At 60.6% G+C, this 20,278-nt stretch overlaps 3 protein-coding genes across 9 annotated transcripts; 1 reads left to right on the top strand and 2 right to left on the bottom strand.

Annotated features, from left to right (window-relative positions):
* Positions 1-842: 842 nt before the first annotated feature.
* ALPL (alkaline phosphatase, biomineralization associated) lies at positions 843-9,088 on the bottom strand. Of its 3 annotated transcripts, none has more exons than XM_085242160.1 (12): positions 9,058-9,088; positions 7,072-7,172; positions 6,872-6,991; positions 6,629-6,744; positions 5,548-5,722; positions 5,298-5,473; positions 3,644-3,787; positions 3,491-3,560; positions 2,822-2,956; positions 2,414-2,605; positions 2,213-2,332; positions 843-2,124 (listed from the first exon to the last, which is right to left on the bottom strand). In XM_085242160.1, the coding sequence occupies exons 2-12, from the start codon at positions 7,127-7,129 to the stop codon at positions 1,868-1,870; spliced, it is 1,563 nt and encodes a 520-aa protein (XP_085098286.1). In that variant the 5' UTR covers positions 7,130-7,172; positions 9,058-9,088; the 3' UTR covers positions 843-1,867. The 3 variants fall into 3 exon arrangements, with proteins under 3 accessions (XP_085098286.1, XP_085098285.1, XP_085098284.1); XM_085242159.1 differs by lacking the exon at positions 9,058-9,088 and adding an exon at positions 7,987-8,315; XM_085242158.1 differs by lacking the exon at positions 9,058-9,088 and adding an exon at positions 7,987-8,315 and having other exon boundaries at positions 7,072-7,286.
* Positions 8,845-18,071, top strand: ECE1 (endothelin converting enzyme 1). 5 transcript variants are annotated; one of them, XM_085242138.1, is made up of 18 exons: positions 8,845-8,994; positions 9,520-9,606; positions 10,546-10,681; positions 11,349-11,561; positions 12,373-12,497; positions 12,603-12,818; positions 13,045-13,236; positions 13,734-13,876; positions 13,950-14,064; positions 14,282-14,392; positions 14,549-14,647; positions 14,731-14,808; positions 15,156-15,259; positions 15,500-15,610; positions 15,738-15,805; positions 15,884-16,074; positions 16,159-16,254; positions 16,484-18,071. In XM_085242138.1, the coding sequence occupies exons 1-18, from the start codon at positions 8,992-8,994 to the stop codon at positions 16,658-16,660; spliced, it is 2,265 nt and encodes a 754-aa protein (XP_085098264.1). In that variant the 5' UTR covers positions 8,845-8,991; the 3' UTR covers positions 16,661-18,071. The 5 variants fall into 5 exon arrangements, with proteins under 5 accessions (XP_085098264.1, XP_085098263.1, XP_085098261.1 ...); XM_085242137.1 differs by lacking the exon at positions 8,845-8,994 and adding an exon at positions 9,048-9,115; XM_085242135.1 differs by lacking the exon at positions 8,845-8,994 and adding an exon at positions 9,056-9,119.
* On the bottom strand, positions 17,448-20,161 carry LOC146542897 (uncharacterized). The gene is made up of 2 exons (XM_085242170.1): positions 19,605-20,161; positions 17,448-19,260 (listed from the first exon to the last, which is right to left on the bottom strand). Exons 1-2 carry the CDS (start codon positions 20,158-20,160, stop codon positions 19,133-19,135), a joined length of 684 nt encoding a protein of 227 aa, XP_085098296.1. The 5' UTR covers position 20,161; the 3' UTR covers positions 17,448-19,132.
* Between the last annotated feature and the right edge of the window lie 117 nt (positions 20,162-20,278).

Below are 20,278 nucleotides of genomic sequence, written 5' to 3' on the forward strand. Positions count from 1 at the left end.
ATGCCCCCTTCTGGGGGGGGGGATGGGTACAGGGACACGCACAGTGCAATGCCCCCCCCCGACCCCAAATGCAGAGTGGGGCCAGACCCAGTGTGCCCCCCCTGCAAAAAAAAAAAAAAAAAAAAAAAAAAAAAAAAAAAAAAACAAAGAAAAGAGAAAATCCCACAGTGTGGGGGCTCAGAACTCTGCAGGGGCCACATTGCTGCCCCCCTCCCCCCCCCCCCCAGCTTCCCCTTCCTCCCCCCTACTTTCTTTAGGGTTAACAGCTCCAGATTGGAAGGGGGGGAGTTTGGGGCTGTGGGTTTTTTTTCTGCCCCTCTCCTGGGTTGTGGTTGTGTTACCCGTATTGATGTACAAATAAAAGTCTATTTATCGCTACAGCTGATGCTGGGGGGGGGAAGGGGGAAGGGGAAAGGGAAGGGGGGTTGTTCCCCACACTGGGGGCTGCAGTGGGGCCCAGGGCTGCAGGAGGGTGGAGATTTTGGATTTTGGGTCCAGGTGCCCACATTTGTTTTTTTTTTCTTTTTCCCCTCCTTTCCCCTCTCTGAGCTGACAAATCCCCCATTCCTTCTGCAGGGTTATTTTGGGATTTTTGGTCTGTCCCCCCCTCAAACCCCCCTGACCCCAAGCCCCTATTTGCCCTGCAGCGGTCACACCACTCGGCAGTTCCCTCCGACCCCAAACCACACGCAGACCCCAAATTTAGCACAGCACCACCCGTTCTGGGAAAACCCAGCGCTTGGGAGGGAGGAGTGGGGAGGGGGGGGGGTGGTTTGGGGTGGGGACACCGCAGCCCCACTGCTGTGCCAACCACCATGCGACAGCACTGTGAAGTTTGGGGGTGTAGGAAAAATGAAGCAAAGGTTTATTTATAGGGAATGAGCAGGGGTCCAGGGAGGGGGGAATAAATAATGGGGCAGGCATGGGGGCTCACGGTGCTTTCAGGGCGCATCTGTGTGGCACTGTGTGCAGCTGCAGCGCGGTGCTGGGTGATGTTGCACACGCACGGTGACATTTGCACGTCCGTGCAAGGCACCACTTGCTCACCCAGGTTTGCAGGGCTGCATTTGCACATGCAAGGCTCCATTTGCACGTGCACGCGTGGCAGCAGCGGCTCACCCAGGGCAGCGACGTGCAGAGCCCCACATGCACACCCAGGGGGCTGTCCCCCCCCTCCAGGACCCACCGCATGCACGCGTCCCCATTTGCACACCCACAGCACCGTTTGCACACCCACAGCACTGCTGCTCATCCTTCGCACCCCCAGGGCACCACTGCTTCCGCTGCATGCACGCAGCCCACGTGCACACCATTTGCACACTCACGGCACCCTTTGCACACCTGGAGCCCCTCTCCGGCTGCACCCCACTCCCATATCACCCCATCTTCTCTCCCTCTGTCCCCCCCCCTGCCCGAGGTTGCCCATTCCCAGCCCCTAAGGAGGAGGTGAGCGGCCAACCCCCCCACCTCCCCCGCTCCCCTCTGTGCAGCGCTGAGCCCCAAAACCATTCCAGAGCTCAAGGAGCAAAAGCCCTACGGATGCCCACATATGCAATGAGTTGGGCACCGGCGTTGGGTCTCAGCCGAACCTCCCCCCTCGCCCGCCCCCCCGGCTACACTTTAGGAGGTTTTGGCCGCAGCCCCGAGCCCAAATCCCACAGCGGGCCCAGGACTCTAATGACAGGGGAGGAAGGGTGTATTTACAGGGGCACGGCCCAGCGCGCCGCGGCGGCACCGAAACCGCCGGCGCTGCCTTGCTTTGCTGCGCCGAAGTCTTTCTTTTCGCTCTTCCCCCCCTTAAAAAGAAAACCACTCCTCTCCATCACCCTCCCCCCCCTCACTTCCCCCTCCCCAAAGCCGCTTCGCTTTAGCAGAGGAGGAGGAGGAGGAGGAGGAGGACGGGCAGGAGCGAGGCGGTGGCGGCGGGGCGGGCGGCGGAGCTGCAGTGCGCGCGGTTGGTGCCGATGCAGGCGGCGTAGGCCATGGCGTGGGGGATGTAGTTCTGTTCGTGCACGCCGTGCAGGAGATGCGCCATGGGGCCGCGGGCGAACACCGCCACGTCCTCACCGCCGTGCGTCTCCTGCCGCAGCGGGACGGCCGCCTGCGCCTGGTAGTTGGCGTGAGCTGGAGGGGAGGGGGACAAAAAGCGTCAGAACCCGGCCACGGCACGCGGCCGTCGTGCCGCCGTGGCTCTCAGCCCCGTCGCACGCACCGAAATCCACGGCGGAGACGTTCTCGCGTTCGCCCCCCACGATCTTGTAGCCGGGGCCGTTGCCGTACAGGATGGAGGTGAAGGGTTTGCGGTCCACGTCGCTCTGCATCGGGGCCAGCCCTGGCGGCACGCGCGTGTCGGTGACATCCCGCTGCGATGGGAAGGGGGGGAGGAGAGGGCGGGGGCGGACGGGGCGCTCACCAAAAATGGGGTTCCCTCGCGGGGTGTAACCGCCGAAGGTGAAGACGTGCGAGTGGTCGGCGGTGACGACGCTGAGTGTGTCGTGGGGGGAGGTGAGGCGCCCCGCCAGCCCCACGGCGCGGTCCAGCTCCACCGCCTCGTGCAGCGCCTGCTTGGCTTTCCCCTCGTGGTGCCCGTGGTCGATGCGGCCGCCTGCAGCCGCCCCACAGCGCTGTGTCCCACGGCGCTGCCTCGCAGCGGCCCCGCACCCCCGACCCCTCCTTTCCCCCCATCGCTCTCTTTACCTCCCGCTCTGCATCCCGCTTTTGCGATGCACCTCCTGTCTCCTGCCCCCTTCCCACCCTCCTTTTACACCCCATCGCTTCCTCATCCCTCTCCGCAGCCCCGATGCGCCCCCAGCCCCCCCACCTTCCACCAGCAGGAAGAAGCCCCGCGGGTTTTTCTGCAGCATCCTTATGGCCACGGCCACCATCTCGCTGAGCGACGGGTCAGTCTCGTTGTTCCTGTCCAGCTCGTACACCATATCCCCCGGCTCAAAGAGACCTGGGGACACAGATGCTGGAGGCGGGGCGGCTCCACGGAGCCCAGCACCGCTTTTGTGCTGGCTCAGGCACTTCGGCCCACACCGGATCCCATTCCTGGGCTGATTAGATAGGGATGGGGATGCTCCCGGCCCTTCCTTCCTCCCAGCAGGGCAGACCCGGGGAATGGCAGTGGGTGGGGTGAGGGGTAGGGGCAGGGGTAAGGGTTGAGGTTGGGTTTGGGTTAGGGGTAGAGGTAGGGTTTGAGTTTGGATTAGTGTTAGGGCTAGGGTTATGGTTAGGGTTATGGTTAGGGTAAGGAGAAGGAGGAGAGGTTAGGGTTAGGGGTAGAGATAGGCTTAGGGGTAGGGTTATGGTTATGGTTAAGGTGAGGAGTAGAGAGAGGGTGAGTTAGAGCAAAAAAGATTGTGCCTCCAATGGGGTGAAGATTGCGTCCCTATAAGGGTGGAAATTGCATCCCTCAGAAATGCCATATCTGAGGGTCGCCGTGCCCTGGGGATGCCAACACGTCCACGGGGCACCGGGGGCCACTCACCCAGGAGGAAGTCAACGCGGCTGAGGTTCAGCGCCAGCAGCTCCCTCCGGTGCCACACGTACTTGGCAACCTGTTGGGGCCACGCGGGGTCACCTCCCCATGGGGACAGCCCCCCATCCCCAACACGGGGCCGCCGGGTGCCCCATCCCACACCTTCCCCGCAGGCTTAGCGTCGTGCCACGCCTGCACCAAGTCCTTGCCGTCCAGGCGGGTGCCGCGGTGCCGCTCCTCCTGCGGGTACTCCACGTCGCTGGTGTTCTTGGGGAACATGTACTTGCGCCCACCCCCCAGGATCACCTGTAGGGAAAATCCCAGGTGTAGAAATGTGTCTTATTATTATTATTATTGTTTTCTCCTATAAGATGAGCGGAGAGAGGCAACCCCCAAAGATGCTCCAAAGGATGTGGTGCCCAGGAAAGCCCTGACGCAACCACCCTGAGGAATTTCTGGCTAGAAATAACTCTCTCCCTCTTAATCGCTCCCTGTTAATTACCCCAAGGACAGAAATAGCCATTTCCAGCAGTGGTGCTGGGCAGGGATGCTCCTGTAGGGTCCCCATGTGACCCCGCTGGAGCAGACCCCATCCCGCAGCCTCTGTTTGCTTTGGAGCATCCGATGTTTGCCTGACGGTATTTATAACCGGGCTGAGATTTATTTCTTTTTTCATTTCCCACTCCCCCCCGCCTCATTCAGAAGGTGAATTATAAAGCAGCAAAACAACACCACCAAAATTATTAAGGGAAGAAGAGGGAGAAAGGGAAAAACAAAAAATCTCTTCCCCGCTATATAATTATTTCCAGCCTGGGACAGAGTTAAAATTATATTAAAGGGAAAAAAAACAAAAAACAAAAAAAAAAAACACAGAGAAGAAGAGGCTATTAACCAGCTAAATAACAGGCTGGGATGTTTTGCTTTGGGGCTATTTTGAAGTACAGAAGCATATTTATTTACAGGGCTGAATTTCTGCAAATCCACAACGAGGGGCAGAACTGAGGGGACAATGCAGCTTTTTGGGCACGAGAAGCGTGAGAAAGGGGTTTGTGTCTCACTGTGAGAGCGGGGCAGCTGCTGTGGCACTGCTGCCCTGCACCCATGAGTGGTCTCAGCACAACATCTCCTGGAGCCCCAGCCCTGCACCCATGGGTGGTCCCAATGCAGTACCTACTAGATCCCAGCTCTTCACCCATGAGTAGTCCCAGCCATCGTCTCCTGCCCTAAACCCAACAGTGATCTCAGCCCCAACACCTATTGAGAATCTCAGTCCTACATCTTCCTGGGATCCCAACTCTGCACCTAACGGTGACTCCAACCCCAACATCTATTGAGGATCCCAGTCCTACCAGTCCTACACCAACAAGTCCTACACCAGTCTTCGTGTTCCAGCTTTGAACTCTTTGGTGGTCTCAGCCCTACATACGCCAGGTCCCAGCTCTTTCCCTGTGAGCAGTCCCAACCCAACATCTGCTGGAGGTCCTGACTCTTCACCCTCTTGGCCATCATTTTCTGGATCCCCAGCCCTAAACCCATCAATGACCCCAGTCCCAATATCTATTGAAGATGTCAGCCCTACATCTTCTTGGGGTCCCAACTCTGCTCCCTTTGGTGGTCCCAGCCCAACATCCACTCCCTTCTGTGCATCCTCGATGTGTGTGTGCTGCACCCTGTCCCCACGTTTTGCTGCTTTTAGCGTTTCTCCATCCCATTTTCATCCCAACTCTGCACCCTTTGGTGCTACCAGCCCAGTATCAGCCCATCCACAGGTGATCCCAGCTCCTCCTGGTCCCGCCATCCCCACTGCCATTCCCACCTCTATGTCAGGGATGTTCTCCACCAGCTGCCGGGCGATGTCTTTGCAGCCACCCTCCAGTGCATCCAGGGGCATCTCTCCATCTGAGTACCAGTCACGGTTGGCCGAGTGCGCGTAGGCTGCGCTGGGCGTCGCGTGGGTCACCCGCGTGGTGGTGACAATGCCCACCGCCTTGCCTGCACCATGAATTCACAGGACGATGGTGGGAACGTCTCAAAAACCCCGCGTCCCCCAAAACCTGGCTCCTCACCTTCATCCTTAGCCCAGCGGAGGATGGAGGTCACCTCCTGGCCCTTGGTGGTGTTGCAGCGGTCACGGGTGACACCGGCGCTGACACCCACTGTCCCCTCGTTGGCTTTGACACCACAGAGGTAGGCGGTGGCTGTGCCCGCGCTGTCGGGCACCTGTGCATTGGTGTTGTAGGTCTGGGGAAATAAAGAGACCTTTACTGTCATCCTGAATGTCATCATCCTCATCACTGTCACTGTCCCCAAACTGGGACTTCCCTCCTGCACTGCTCGGCACTCAGCACCTTCTGGAGACCCAACTCTGCACCCTTTGGTGGTCCCAGCCCTGCACACATCAGGTCCCAGCTCTTCCCCCATGAGACGTCCCAGCCCAACATTCCCTGGAGGTCCTGACTCTTCATCCATGGGTGGTTGCAGCCCAACACCTCCTGCAGCCCCAGCTTTGCAGCCATTGGTGGTCTCAACCCAACACATACAAAGGATCTCAGCCCTTCATCTTCTTGGGTTCCCAACTCTGCACCCATCTGTGGTCTCAGTGCAGTAATTACTGGATCCCGGCTATTTACCCATTGCTGGCCCCAGCCATCATCTCCTGGAGCCCCAGCCCTAAACCCATCAGTGCTCCCAACCCAACACATATGAAGGATCCCAGCCCTACATCTTCTTAGGGTTCCAACTCTTCACCCTTTGGTGGCCCCAGCCCAATACCCATCTTTTGTGCTCTCTTGATGAGTGCATGCTGCACACCCTCACCGTGTTTTGCTGCTTTCAGTCCTTTTTCAAGCCATTTTTAGGCAAACAGAGAAAAGCCCGCCCTCTGCACCCTCACAAGCATCCCCTGCAGGGACCAGCTGAAATAAGGGGCGGGGGCTTGCAACTTCACAACAAAAGGAGCCTTTTCTCCAGCAAAACAGCCCCGGGAGGAGAGGAGGGGTCCCGGCCCCCCCGTTCCCGTGGGTGAGCCCTGGCACAGCACTGGGTACAGGACACCAGCCAATGCCGCTCGCCGCCCATGACCTAATTTCAGCTCCGCTCGATGCCGCCCGCCCGCCAGCGACCTTGCAGCGCCCGCCCCGGGCTCACCTTGGCCAGGGCGACATATGGGAACTTGTCCATCTCCAGCAGGCTCTCCTCGCCCTTGCGGTGCTGCAGCTGGCCCTTGAGGATGCGTGCGGCCGTCACGGTGGAGACACCCATACCTGCAGGTGGGCACCCGTCAGCGCCACGCCAGGACGGGATGGGGTATGGGGTGCAGCGCCCCACGCATCGCAGCGCCCAGTGCAGTGCAAAGCCACTCGATACACCCTGGGCAAGGTCCCCCCTCACCGTCGCCCAGGAAGAGGATGAGGTTCTTGGCCACGTTCTGGTTGAGGTGCTGCAGCCTCAGTGCATCCCGCAGCGTCTCCTGTGCCTGCTGCCTCCAGTACTCGGGGTCCTTCTCCCTCTCTGTGGGGTGCAGGGTGCTCGGTGAGCTGCACGGTCCCGAAGGGCACCCAGCTGGTGTGCAGCCCTAACGAGCCACCTACCAGGAACCAGCGATGCCGAGCAGAGTTGGGCCAGGAGTGTGAGGAGAAAAGCCTTCATTGTGCCCCTTCAGTGCTCCTCTTGGGGAACGGACAGGAGAAAGCTGCGGGGCAGCACCCGCTGTGCCTCAGTTTCTCCAGCCAGACCTTTGGCCCTGGGCTCGGCCAAGCGAGGACAGAAGGGAACGTCCCCTCCCTGTGCGGTCACACTGTGACCCCTGTGGACAGCACTGTGCTGCCTCCAACCGCTCTGGGGAACGGCGGCACGGCCCCACTGCCCACACCCCATTGCACACTGGGGTCCCCATTGCACGGCTGTGTCCCCACCTGGTGTCCCCATCCCCATCACACTGTGTCCCCGTCCCATTGCATGCGTGTGTTCGTAGCACCTTGGGGCCCCACCGCATGTCCTGGTCCCCACTGCACATCTGGATCCCCCATTGCATGTGTGTGTCCCCACATCCCCGAGGCATGCCTGTATCCCCACCATGACTATGTTCCCACCGTGTCCGTGTCCCCTTTTGATGATTTATGTCCCTATATGTGGCCCCGTGGCATGCCTACGGCCCTCCATTGTGTCTGTGTCCCCATTGTGCCTGTGTCCCCATCTCACGCCCATGTCCCTATCCCACGGCCATGTCTCCTCTGCACATCTGCATCCCCACCGCACACCTCCATCCCCACTCACATCTCCGTCCCCATTGCACCCCATGTCCCCACTGCACATCCACCTCCCTGCTGCCTGCCCGTGTCCCCATCCCACATCTGCACCCGTGTCCCCATCACCGGTCCCGCGTCCCCGTGTCCTCGCCGTCCCCGCCCTATCCCCGTGTCCCCACCGCACATCGATGTCCCCTGGCACAGCCGTGTCCCCACGCCCCCCCCACCCTTAGAAGTCCCTGTGCGAGGGTCCCTTACCCACACGGGGCGGCCCCGCACAAAGTTGGGCGCAGTCGCGGGTCCCTCCGGGTGCGGAGCGGAGGAGGCGGGGGGGCAGCGGCCTTAAATCCCCCCGGCCCGGCTCCGGCCCTCGCCTCCTCCTCCTCCTCCCCTTCCTCCACCCGCTGCCGGCACGGGGGGGTGGGAGGTAGCAAACTGGGCTTACTGGTGCCCTCTGCCGGGTTTTACTGGGAGGACTGGGAGCACTGGGGAGGCTCGGCGGGACCGGCTGGGTTGGGGGTGTGGAGTCCCTGGGGTCTGCTTTGTGGTTGTGCTCGGCCCCGCTCCCTTACAGCCCCTTTAGGGCAGTCCCCGGGTGAACCTCGTGGACCACGTGGGGGTGGTGATGGTGCGGTCGGGGCGGTGGGGGCGGAGAGACGGGGTCGGGGCGACGGGGTCGGGGGTCCAGCGGTGGTGTCGGAGCGATGGGATCGGGTGGTGGGCTTGGGGCGATGGGGTCGGGGTGATTGGGACGGGGGCACCGCGTAGAGCCGTGGGGCGCTCGGTGCTCCCCAGGAGGGGGCGGCCTCAGCCCAAAAATGCGCTCCGACGGCTGCAGGGAGCCCCGACCCCACGGGGGGTGCAGCCCCGGAGGTCGCACACGTGCGCGCACGCGAAATCGCACCCTGGCATCCTTGCACGTGCTTGCGTGCGTGCACCGCGGCGGGTTTGCACTCCGGCACGCTCGCTTCCCCCTAGTGCAACGGCGGGACGTTTGTGCACCGACGCGTGCCCCCTCCCTTGCACAGCTGCACGGCCACGTGCTCGCAGCACTGCACGCTCAGCGTTGCACACTCGCAGCGCCGCATATCCGAACTCAAACCCCGTCCTCACCCTCCCAGCCCCCTCACCCCCCCACTGCGGGGCGGTGCGGGGCGGTGGGGGCGGTGCGGGGCAGCGCGGGGCCGGGCCATCTCCGCGGCCGCCCCAGGTGCACCCCCGCTCCGCGCCGCCCGGGGCCGCCCCGCACCGCCGCACGCAGCCATGGTGAGTGCGTACCCCCCTCCTCCCCCCCACCGCTCCGCACTTCCCTTCATCAACGCTAATTACCCTCTCCTCCCTCCCTTTCCTCCGACCTTCCGGGCATCGCGATGAACGGGGAGCACCCGTGGGTGCGGGGGGGTCGCCGGCCGTGCGGGTACCGGAGGGTGGAGGGGGGGGGACCGGGGCGGGCGGCGCCGCGATGGCGGCGAAATGGCGGCGGTCTCACCCCGAGGGCGCGGTGAGGGGCTGCCCCCCGCTGCCCCCACATCCCCGGGTCCGGATTCACGCGCGGGGTGGGGGCGGCGGTGCGAGAGGGGGGGGGCTGTGCGGCCGAGCCCCGCGTGGGCTCTGCGCCGTGCGGGGCGGGGGGAGAAGCGCCGTGCGGAGCGCAGCGGCGGTTGCGCGGGGCGGCCCCGCGGGAGCGGTGCGGCGCTGCCTCGGAGCTGTGCGGGGCTCCGCGACCCGAGGGGGTCCCAGGGCCGAGCGCTGCCCTCCGCCGCTCAGCGCCGCGCTCCCACCGCCCCGCAGATGTCCACCTACAAGCGGGCCACGCTGGACGACGAAGACCCCCTGGACTCCATCAGCGAAGGCGATGGGTACCCCAACGGGTTCCAGGTAGGGGCCGCTTTTGGGGAAAAGGGGAAGATTGGGGTCCTGGCTGCGGGAGGCCGCGTTCCCCGGGCTGGGTGAGACCCCCCCTGCAGGACGAAGTCCGGTGCCGCCGCGCTGCGCTCTCCGCCCTTTGCTCCCGTCCCCGCTGGCACTAATGGGGCTGCGCCTCTGGGTTTGTGGGGCATCCATCCCGTGGGGCATCCATCCATCACGGGGTAACCATCCCTTGGGACATCCTCCGTCATGTGGGGTGTCCATCCCGTGGGACATCCATCTCATGGGGTCAGGTCCACCTCAGCCATTCCCGCAGCACCGCGGGCCCCTCCTGGCCCAGCAGAGTGGGCAATTACTGCGGGACAGAACTTTGTTCCCGCACAAAGGGGATTTTAGGCTAAATCCTCCCCGAGCCGCGGGAAAGCAGCTTAATGAGGGCAGTTAGCGGCAGGAAAAGGGCTCTCACAGGGAAAGGTTCAGGGTTGGAGCTGTGCTCCTGGCACAGCCCTTTCCACCTCTGCCCACAGCAGTGTTTCCCACCCCAAAAGTTTCAGTGCTTTTGTCCCCGTGATTCCCTACACCGCCACATCGACCGCGCTTCCTGGGGATGTTGTTGGGCACAACGGGAGGATCCCATTCCGGCACTCCCGTCTCCACCCTGCCCAGCGCCGGGACCACCGGGCTGGCGGTGGCCGTGGGGTGGCACGGGACGGCAGGTGATCCCATGGCTGTGGCCGCGCTCTCCCCGCTCCCTTTCCTGCCATTGTGCCGCCCTTCCTGGCGGCTTTCTGGAAGGCAGCTGCGGCTTTTCCCAGGCTGGAATGCGCCCACTCCCTGTCTGGGGGCCGCTCGGTGCTGCGGGGTTTGTTAAGGGGGAGGATGGCGGATGCACCCGTGGGGTTTTTCCCACGTGGTGCCGACGGGGAAACGGCGCTGCTTTTCCCACAGGTGAATTTCTCCAGGAGCAGCACGGGGTGCTGGGCCCAGCGCACACGCCCCGAGAAGCAGCTGGTGGCTGTGGTGGCCGTCCTGGCGGCCGTGCTGGGAGCGTGCCTGCTGGGGCTCATCCTGCAATACCGAGCCCGTGAGTCCTGTGCTGCAACTTGACCCCTTGGGAGGGGTGCTGGGGGGCAGAAGGGGAGTCCTGGGAGGCAAGATGGGGTGCTGGGGGGCAGGTTGGAGTGCTCGCTTTGGGGTGAGATTCCCGCGTACCAGGCAGGGAACTTGCAGCTCAATGGGACGCTCGGGCACAATAGGGGATGCTCATCTGCATCCTTTACTCCAGGGCAGGATTCTGTGATGTGACAGGATCTTTCACCCCAGAGAGTGATGGTGGAGCAGCAGATGGGATAATTGGGTACAAGATAAGGTGCTCAGGTCCAGCACCCCAGGGCGAGGTGCTTGGGCACTGGGCGGGGTGCTCACCTGCATCCCTAGCCCCAGGGTAGAATGTTTGGCTCTGGGAAGGATGCTTGGGCACACTTCTGGCTGCACCCCTTGCTCTGGAGTGGGACTGGGAGTAGGCAGGCTGCTTGGGTATGGGATGGTATGTTCTCTCTGTCCATCATCCGCGGTGGAATGGTCAGGTGCAGGATGGGGTTCTTGCCCACATGCCTTGCTACGGGGTGGGATGCTCGTGCATGGGGATGTCTGCCCACATTATGGATAGAATGGATAGAATGCTGGGTGAGCAGTGGGTGCCCTCTGGTGCAGCTGGGGGCTCCTTGTGCTGAGCTTGTGGTGCCCCCCAGGGCCGCCCGCTGTGTGTCTGTCGGAGGCCTGCATCTCCGTCACCAGCTCCATCCTCGGCTCCCTGGACCGCACGGTGAACCCCTGCGAGGACTTCTTCAGCTACGCCTGCGGGGGTTGGGTCAAAGCCAACCCCCTCCCTGACGGCCACTCACGCTGGGGCACCTTCAACAACCTCTGGGAGCACAACCAGGCCGTCATGAAGCACCTGCTGGGTGAGCGCGGGGCTCTCTTTGGCAGCTCTTTGCAGTGGGGCTGCTCCCAGTGGGGCTGTTCTGGGGACGGCCCCGCGCGCTGCCTCTGCATGCAAACACTGCAGCGCAGCGGCTTATCCAGGGGACGGTTTGTTCAAGCTCTGAGCAAACAAGTGCCCCTTATCAGCACTTTCCTCTGCGCCGGGCGCTGGGGTGGTTATCTGTGAGCAGAGCTGCCTTTTGGGGACAGCTCTGTCCCGGCTCTTCCTGCAGCAATCTGAAGGCAGTGGGCCCCTGGCCAGCAGCTGTGCTCGGCATTTCCTCGCATTCCTTGGAGCCAAGGGACCAGGCACAAAAACCCACACATCTGGGGAGCCAGAGGTGCAGGCTGTGTTGTGAGGAGAGGAAAAACCCCAAGGAAGCAGGGTTTTAGTGAAAGAAAATAAAAGATAGTTTTGAAGGCGGAGAAGAAAAATGGGTTTATTGTTCTTTCTTGTAGAAATAAATAATGCAGTCCGGGGAGCAAGCTGGGACTGCCAGCACAGGGGCAAGGGCAGCGCAGGGGGCTGGGATGCTGGGAACGGCGGAGTGCTGGAAAAACACTTGTTGTTTTTCTTCCTTTATCTCTCTCTTACAAAGAACTGGAGCTGCCGGAGAGGGGCAGGGGCAGGGCTGGGGCCGTGGGATGTCCCAGGGGCACACAGAGTGATCCGTAGTGTCCTTTTGGAGCCGTTGTCCAAACTGAGGCTGAGCATTTGGCAGAGGGTTAGGGGCTCTGCAGCCCCCCCCGATGCCACGTGCCCCCACAAGCCGCCCTGGGTGCATCCTGCAGAGAACACCACGGCCAACGTGTCGAGCGAGGCGGAGCGCAAGGCGCAGCGCTACTACCAGGCCTGCATGAATGAGAGCAAGATCGAGGAGCTGCGCGCCGCCCCGCTGATGGAGCTCATCACCAAGGTGCGTCCTTCCCTGCAGTGCGGGCACGAGGAGCTGCCCTGCCATCCGCCAGGTCCTGGTCACGCATCCCCACACTGCTGTGCCTGACTGAGTGTCTCTCCCCAGCTGGGAGGATGGAACATCACCGGGCCCTGGGCCGGGGGGGACAACTTCAATGTGACGCTGCGGGAGGTGACGGCGCATTACCGCATCTCACCCTTCTTCTCCGTCTACGTCAGCGCCGACTCCAAGAACTCCAACAGCAACGTCATCCAGGTGGACCAGTCGGGGCTGGGGCTGCCGTCACGGGACTACTACCTGAACAAGACAGAGAATGAGAAGGTCAGGGTGGTGGTGGGGTTGGAAGAATAGGAATGATTGGGAGAGTTAGGTTGGTTGGAAGGGTTGGGAGAATTGGGAGATCTGGAAGGGTTGCAAGGCCTGGAAAGGTTGGAAGGGCTGGAAGGGTTGGGAGAGTTGGGAGGATTGGAAGGACTGTAAGGGTTGGGAGGCTTGGGGTTGCTGGGTGCCCTGGCCACACTGAGCTTTGGATGACACTTTGTCACAGGTGCTCGCTGGGTACCTGAACTACATGGTGCAGCTGGGCATGTTTCTGGGCGGCACCGACGAAGAGTCAACACGGCAGCAAATGCAGCAGATCCTGGAGTTTGAGACAGCACTGGCCAACATCACCATCCCACAGGAGAAGCATCGGGATGAGGAGGTCATCTACCACAAGATGACTGCTGGAGAGCTGAAGGTAGGAGCATGGTGGGGCTGACGTGTCGCTGTGGCCCTGCCTGGAGCAGAGCTGGTGGAGGGGTGACGCAGCTCCTCCAGGGAAGGCCAACACCAGCCCAAACTGTTTGGAAAGTACTTGTGCAATAGCTTGGCCTGTTCTCCCACCTCAACTCACTCCTCCCAGACTCCAGAGTGCTGATGGGACTGGCAGCCATCCCACTGAGGCGCAAACGCCCTCCTGGCTGCACTGCCCTGCAGACGTCAGCCCGACCACCTCCCCTCGTCCCCAAAGGGCCATCATGTGCCTTCCCCCCACTCCGCTGTCAGCATTTTCACACCCGCCCGACTTTCTTTTCCTTTGTGGGAGGAAATTGTTTAGTTCCCTCCGACCTTCGGAGGATGCTGCTGCTATGGGAAATGGTTTCTTCAGAATCAGCCAAATCCATCAAACAGCTCGGGAAGAGGCTACCACTGCTGATAGCTCGTAAGTCCGTAGCAGCAACATGGCTTTTGCAGGATCTGGCACCAGCTGTGGACTGGATGCCCTTCCTCTCCACGGTCTTCTATCCTGTGGAACTCAATGAGTCAGAGCCCGTCGTGGTCTATGCCAAGGAGTACCTGGAGCAGGTCTCCGAACTCATCCTGGCCACAGATAAATGGTGAGAGCCCCCTGCCTGCATGGAGGGGTGCCTGGGGTACGTCCTGCTCCGCGCTCACTGCCTCTTGCCACAGCCTCCTCAATAACTACATGATCTGGAACCTGGTGCGTAAAACCAGCCCCTTCCTTGACCAGCGCTTCCAGGATGCTGAGGAGAAGTTCATGGAAGTGATGTATGGGACGAAGAAGGTGAGTCCTGATGCCTCCAAGAAATTGGACTCCTACAAAAGAGCTACGGCATTTTTTAGCAAAGTTCCCCTCTAATTGCATCCAAGCGCGGATATGGGGTGTGTTCTGGGGTCATAGCTCTGACAGCTGATGGGTGCAGAGCTGATGTCGTGGTGTGAAGGCTGGGGGGCTGCGGCCATGCTGTGCCTCCACTCATGGCTGCCTGTCGCCCTTGCAGACCTGCCTGCCGCGCTGGAAGTTCTGCATCAGCGACACAGACAACAACCTGGGCTTTGCCTTGGGTGCCATGTTTGTCAAGGCTACCTTCGCCGAGGACAGCAAGCAGGTGGTGCGTCCCACAGGCAGCGTGCGGCCCTGGTGCTGGGAAAGCTGGGTTATCCCAGCCTTTCTCCCCTCTGTGCAAAGGGTTCTGTGTCAGTCCTTGGACTTGTTCGAGTGGGAAGCCAGCTCTCCAGGCCAAAACGCGCTGCTTTCTTTTGTCTAGGCAGAGGAAATGATTGCAGAGATTAAAACAGCCTTCGAGGAAAGCTTGGAGACCCTGCAGTGGATGGACGAGGAGACGAGGAAGTCGGCCAAAGAGAAGGTGAGGCGCTGGTGGCAGCAGCGGGGCGGCCATCCTGTCCTCCCACCTTGGCACCAAAAGCACCTCCGTCCTTGTGACCTCAGGCGGATGCCATCTACAACATGATCGGCTACCCAAAGTTCATCCTGGACCCCAAGGAGCTGGACAAAGTCTTTAACGATGTGAGTTGCTCAGATAGATGATGTCCCCTGGGTCTCCCGTTCCAGGATGTGCAGGGTGTGCGTGCCCATGGCCAGGCCCCGGGGCAGCCTTAGCCACATCCCCTCGGAAGGGTCTCGCTGTGTCCTTGGACCTTCTTGGCTGGGGCTCTTGGGATCCCTGCCCAGACACTGAGGAGCTGGTTTCCGTAATGGTGATTCATGGCCCTCCTGGGGCTCTGCAGATGTTGGAGAGGAGGAGAAATGAGAGCAGCTGTAATTCAGCCAGTTCCGGAGGCTCAGATGTGACCATGCGGGGAGGAGTGGGGCTGGGCCTCACTGCATGCTGCTCACACCTTGCTCTTCTGCAGTACGATGCCGTGTCCGACCTTTACTTTGAGAACGTCATGCAGTTCTACAACTTCTCAGCCAGGGTCACGGCTGACCAGCTCCGGAAACCGCCAAACCGGGACCAGTAAGTCCTCTTCCCTGCTTGGTATGGTCATGCTCTGCTTCTCTGTTGTGGTCAGTGGGAGGATCACGGTATCTCCTTGCCCGCTGGAGCACTGGAATTTGGTTTTCCTGAAAATGCTCCTGCTGGCTGTGCTGGTTCTGGGAAATAAACACTGGGCTGACATCTCTGTGCTGTGATAAACGTGTGCAGCTGGAGCAAAGCACAGCAATGCTTTGTGCTGCCACATCCTTGTTCCTGCAGGTGGAGCATGACGCCTCCAACAGTCAATGCGTATTACTCTCCTACCAAGAATGAGATCGTCTTCCCTGCTGGTATCCTCCAGGCCCCTTTTTACACCCGCGCCTCTCCCAAGTGAGTTCCTGGGGAAAGCATGGGAGGGCAGCATTCCCAGATTTCCTCCATTGCCAAAAGTCGATGCTGAATTGCATGGCTGGGGGGCAATGGCTGCTTGCTAAATCTCCACGTTGCCATCCCGCAGGTCGCTGAACTTTGGTGGTATTGGTGTAGTGGTGGGCCACGAGCTGACACACGCCTTTGATGACCAAGGTATGGCCAGGGCTGAGTGGGCAGAATGCTGACAGGGCGGCCAGCGGAGTGACAAAGGACCCAATGCGTTTTTGGCAGGTCGGGAATATGACAAGGACGGCAACCTGCGTCCCTGGTGGAAGAACTCCTCAGTGGAGGCCTTCAAGCGGCAGACAGCATGCATGGTGGAGCAGTACAGCAACTACACCATCAATGGGGAGGCTGTCAATGGCAAGCACACCCTTGGGGAGAACATCGCTGATAATGGGGGGCTCAAGGCTGCCTACCGGGTAGGGCTGCGGGGCTGGGGCTGAGTGGCATGCTGCAGTTGGGTCTGTGCCTCCCCTGAGCCCATCACGCTCCTCAACCTCCAGGCGTATCAAAACTGGCTGAAAAAGAACGGGGAGGAGGAGACTCTCCCAACCCTTGGCCTCACCAACCACCAGCTCTTCTTCGTTGGCTTCGCTCAGGTAGGCAGTGAGAATGGATGCGCGGGTTTCTGAGGTTCCACCCATCCGTGGCTTTCCTTCCATCCATGGAAGCATGCGCCCACATGGTTTTGGAAGAGCATGACAGCAAAGCTGAGGTCTCCAGAGATGCCCCAGAGAAGGAGATCAGGGAGGTGCAAGTCAGGCTTGCCAAGAGTGGGGTCCTGCAGCTGTGGACATCAGCACTCGCTCCTCTTGCCCTTTCTCACAGGTGTGGTGCTCGGTTCGCACGCCGGAGAGCTCACACGAAGGGCTCATCACCGACCCGCACAGCCCCTCGCGCTTCCGCGTCATCGGCACCGTCTCCAACTCCTGGGAGTTTGCAGAGCATTTCAGCTGCCCCCTGGGCTCCCCCATGAACCCCCCCAAAAAGTGTGAGGTCTGGTGACAGGTGGGCGCCGGGACCCGGCTGCATCGTCCTGTGCCAGCGGCTGAATTTCCCCATCGCTTTGAGAGGCTCAGACCACTTAGCGCAGCGAGCTGCCCAGCTCTCACTGGAGCGGCATCCCCAGTATCACCTGAGGTCCGATGGATCCACTGTGAAAACTTCTCTTCCCCTTGCTCGTTTGTGAAATGACTTCGATGTGGGGAGGTTTCTGTCCCACGTGCCGGGGTGCTGCCCCGTATTTACACACGCAGCGCTAAGCCTGGCCCTAACAGGAGCCCAAACCCTGAGCACGGCACCGTCCTCCTCCGAGGCCATAAAGGGAACGCCGCGGTGCCGGCAGGTTGGGCTGTGTGTCTAAATACAGCCAGCACAACCTTCTCTCTCCAAAGATGCGCACACGAGGATGGTAAATATTTTAAGATATATTTCGGGGCAGGGGAGGGTGGAGGGGAAATATATATTTTTTTTTCATGCATTTTGGAATACACTGGAAAAGTTCAGGGAAAATACATTTTAAAGCCTTTTTTTTTTTTTTTTTTTTTTTTAAGCAAAGAATTAGTATATTTATTATTTTTTTTATACTCAGTGCAGCTGTAAACACAGTGCCCTGTGGTGACAGTTCCCAGCTGGGGAATCCAGATGGGCTGCGGCCAGCTGGCCCCACAGCCTATGGATCTCCAGGAGGAACCGTCCTCGGAGGATGCGGATGGGGACAGTGGGGACAGGGCCCAGGGATGAGGTCGGTGGAGCCCTGTCAGAGGCTGGATCATAGGAGGGCTCTGTTGGGATTCTGCAGCTCCTGAGGTTAGCTTTAATTTCTGAGTGCAAAGGGAAAAGTTGATGTGCCAAAGATGTAAGCGAGGTGGGAGTGGTGGTGGTGAAGCTGCTGGGCACCGCTTCTGCCTGTCCCAGGTTCGCAGAGCGTCTGTCCCTGCAGGACAGGGAGCCCAGGAAGCAGCATGGCGAGAGCAGCCGCAGGGGCGGTCCTGCATCCCTCCCATCCCCGTAACAGGAGGTTGGTTGCAGCCTCCCGGCCTGGTATTGCTCCAGGCAAGTGCAGGCAGTCCTCGCTGCCATTTTGCTCGCTGCTGTGCCCCCGTGTTCAGGAGCTGTGAGCCCTGCACGGCCCCTGCTCCATCCCAGCATGGCTGGGGCCAGTGCAAAGCTGGCAGGATGGGTCTGGGGTCCTCCGGGGCTTTTTAATACTCTTCTTTGCAGTTTAGAAAAGAAACCACTGACAGAAGCTCAGGTGCCACATGTTTTCTTGCAGCACCTCTAGATAGAAAGCAAAGATGTAGAGGGATTTTTAATATTTATATGTAAAAGGGACATGGGGGGAATTTTTTTTTTGTATCTATTTTTTCACCCTACATGAAGCTTATTGTAACTGAAATAAATACTTTTTACTGGGTCTGCAGGTGCTCATGACTTTTATATTTATTTATTTTTTACTTTCTGGTAGCAGGGAGCATCTTGCACCCCACCTGCGTTTTTCTCCCCATCCTTTCTGTTTTTCCTGTGTTCCCCCTCCTGTGCTGGACAGGAACGTAAGGGCAGAGCACGCTGTTGGCTCACAGGCCCTCCTTGTTTTCCTGCAGAGCTGGAGACCAGCTGAGCTCTGCTGGAAATGGTGGCACAAACCCGCAGAGGGCGGTGGAGCCGAGGCAATGCCGTGTGCTGCGCCCAGCAGGATGGAGCAGAAACGCTTTGGGCCTGGATGCGGCTCCAGCTGCTGCCTGCTTGAAATATGGCAAAACGCAGCAAGTGCACAGTACCTCTGCACTTATCCAGAGTGAGCTTTGCTCGGCACACAGCCTGCTTGTGTCTGCTGTCCTGGTTTGCATGGAGTGGACAGCCCAGCACAAGAGGGGTTTGGAGGACGAGCAGCAGCTTGCACAGGGCTCCCCAGCCTGCTGTTTGCCCACCTTGGGGCTGGCACGGCCCTGGGGTGACTCAGCTGCTCGCGTGCTGTTGCCTGCCGTGGGCCTGCCTGATCCTGGGTGGTAAAACCTGGTTGTTTTGCATCAGCTGTGCCCTGCGGGGCAGAGCCCAGGCAGGAAAGGAACTGGTGTAGGGCATGGCAGGAAAACAGCCCTTTTCCACTAATACTCCAATTTCCACTGGTTCCCCAAGCCACTAAGCCTTTTGAATCATAGAATGGCCTGGGTTGAAAAGGACCACGGTGTTCATCTGGTTCCAACCCCCTGCTGTGTGCAGGTCACCAACCAGCAGCCCAGGCTGCCCAGAGCCACATCCAGCCTGGCCTTGAATGCCTGCACAGATGAGGCATCCACAGCCTCCTTGGGCAACCTGTTCCTTTTCCTAAACCCATCAGCAGCTCTGGCACTCTTTGTTGTGAGCACCTCTGGCTCGTTGATGTTGGTAAAGAAGCATGAAAGTGCCAGTGGGGCTGAAAAACCGTTGCCGATGGCCAGGTGCTCATCCAGCAGCAGAACAGATGGGAGGAAAAGTTCAACGGAGGCAGAGGAAGGGCACGGATCCAGCCGGCACTCGTTCAGGCTCGCCAAACCTGCGGGTTTCTTTGGCCAAATCATCCCGTGTAGGGTCGTGTGGGAGAGACACGGGTTGTCTGCTTTGTCCTGGGAGGAGAAAAAGCAGTGAAGTGGTGAAGCGAGGTGCCTGGGAGGCACCAGCTGTGTGGAGCTCCAAAGCAGAGCCAGAGGCTTTAGGACACAACGTGGTGAAAACGCTCCTGCTGTTTTTTTGTGTGTGTGTTTCCCCCCCCCCCCCCCCCATTCTAAACAGGCAAAAAGCTGCGATGTATCTAAAGATGCTCGAGCTCTTTCACAGCTGTGTTTACAGGCAGCTATTTCTGTAGAGCACGGGGAGCCATAGCTGTCAATTTGCACTCAGTGCTAATTTCCTCCCGCACGAAGGGCTGTTCCAGAGGCAGTGCCACGCTCGGAAGGCAGTCAATGCGTACCAGACCCCACAGACCACGCAGCTGTGCCTCCAAACGACCGCAGCCGAATCTTTACGGGGCGGCGCGGCGATGGCGGCGGGACGGAGGAGCGCAGATCCCCGCGGTCCCACGCACCGCGCCCCGCACAGCCGGGCGGTGCCGAAGTCTCTCCGGAGCAGCTCGGCCGCCGAGCCGAAGGCGCCCGAAGCCGCCGCCGAGCCCCTCCCCGAGAGGCTCCGAAGAGCCCCGCCCGACTGGGCGGGAATACCTCTTCCGAGCTCGTCCGAAGCTTCCCGAACTCCCTCGCGTCCGCGGCCTCCGGAGCGAGCCGAAGTTTCCCGAGAGCGGGGGTCACGGGAGGCTCCGGGCCGAGCGGGGGGGCGGGAAAGGGAGCGGGGCGCGTGCGCCCGCGAAGGCCTCCGGAAGGAGCCGAGGTTTCCCGAGCGCTCCTCGCCGGCGAGCGGTTCCGGAAAGAGCCGAAGGTTGCCGAGCGCCGGCGGGCCGAGCGGCTCCGGAGCGGCCCGAAGGCGCCCGAGCGTCCGTCCTGCCGGACTGCTGGAGGCGGCCGCAGCGCCATGTTTGATGCTCCGCTACTTCAGTGAGGAAAATCCGCCGGCATCGCCCGAGAGCCGCCGCCGCGAAGGGCGCCGCCGCCCCCGGGGAGGGGCACCGAGATCCCCCGCCGCCGGCGGCCC

Source organism: Meleagris gallopavo, chromosome 23 (genome assembly GCF_905368555.1).
Source record: "Meleagris gallopavo chromosome 23, MGAL_WU_HG_1.1, whole genome shotgun sequence".
NCBI lineage: Eukaryota > Metazoa > Chordata > Aves > Galliformes > Phasianidae > Meleagris > Meleagris gallopavo.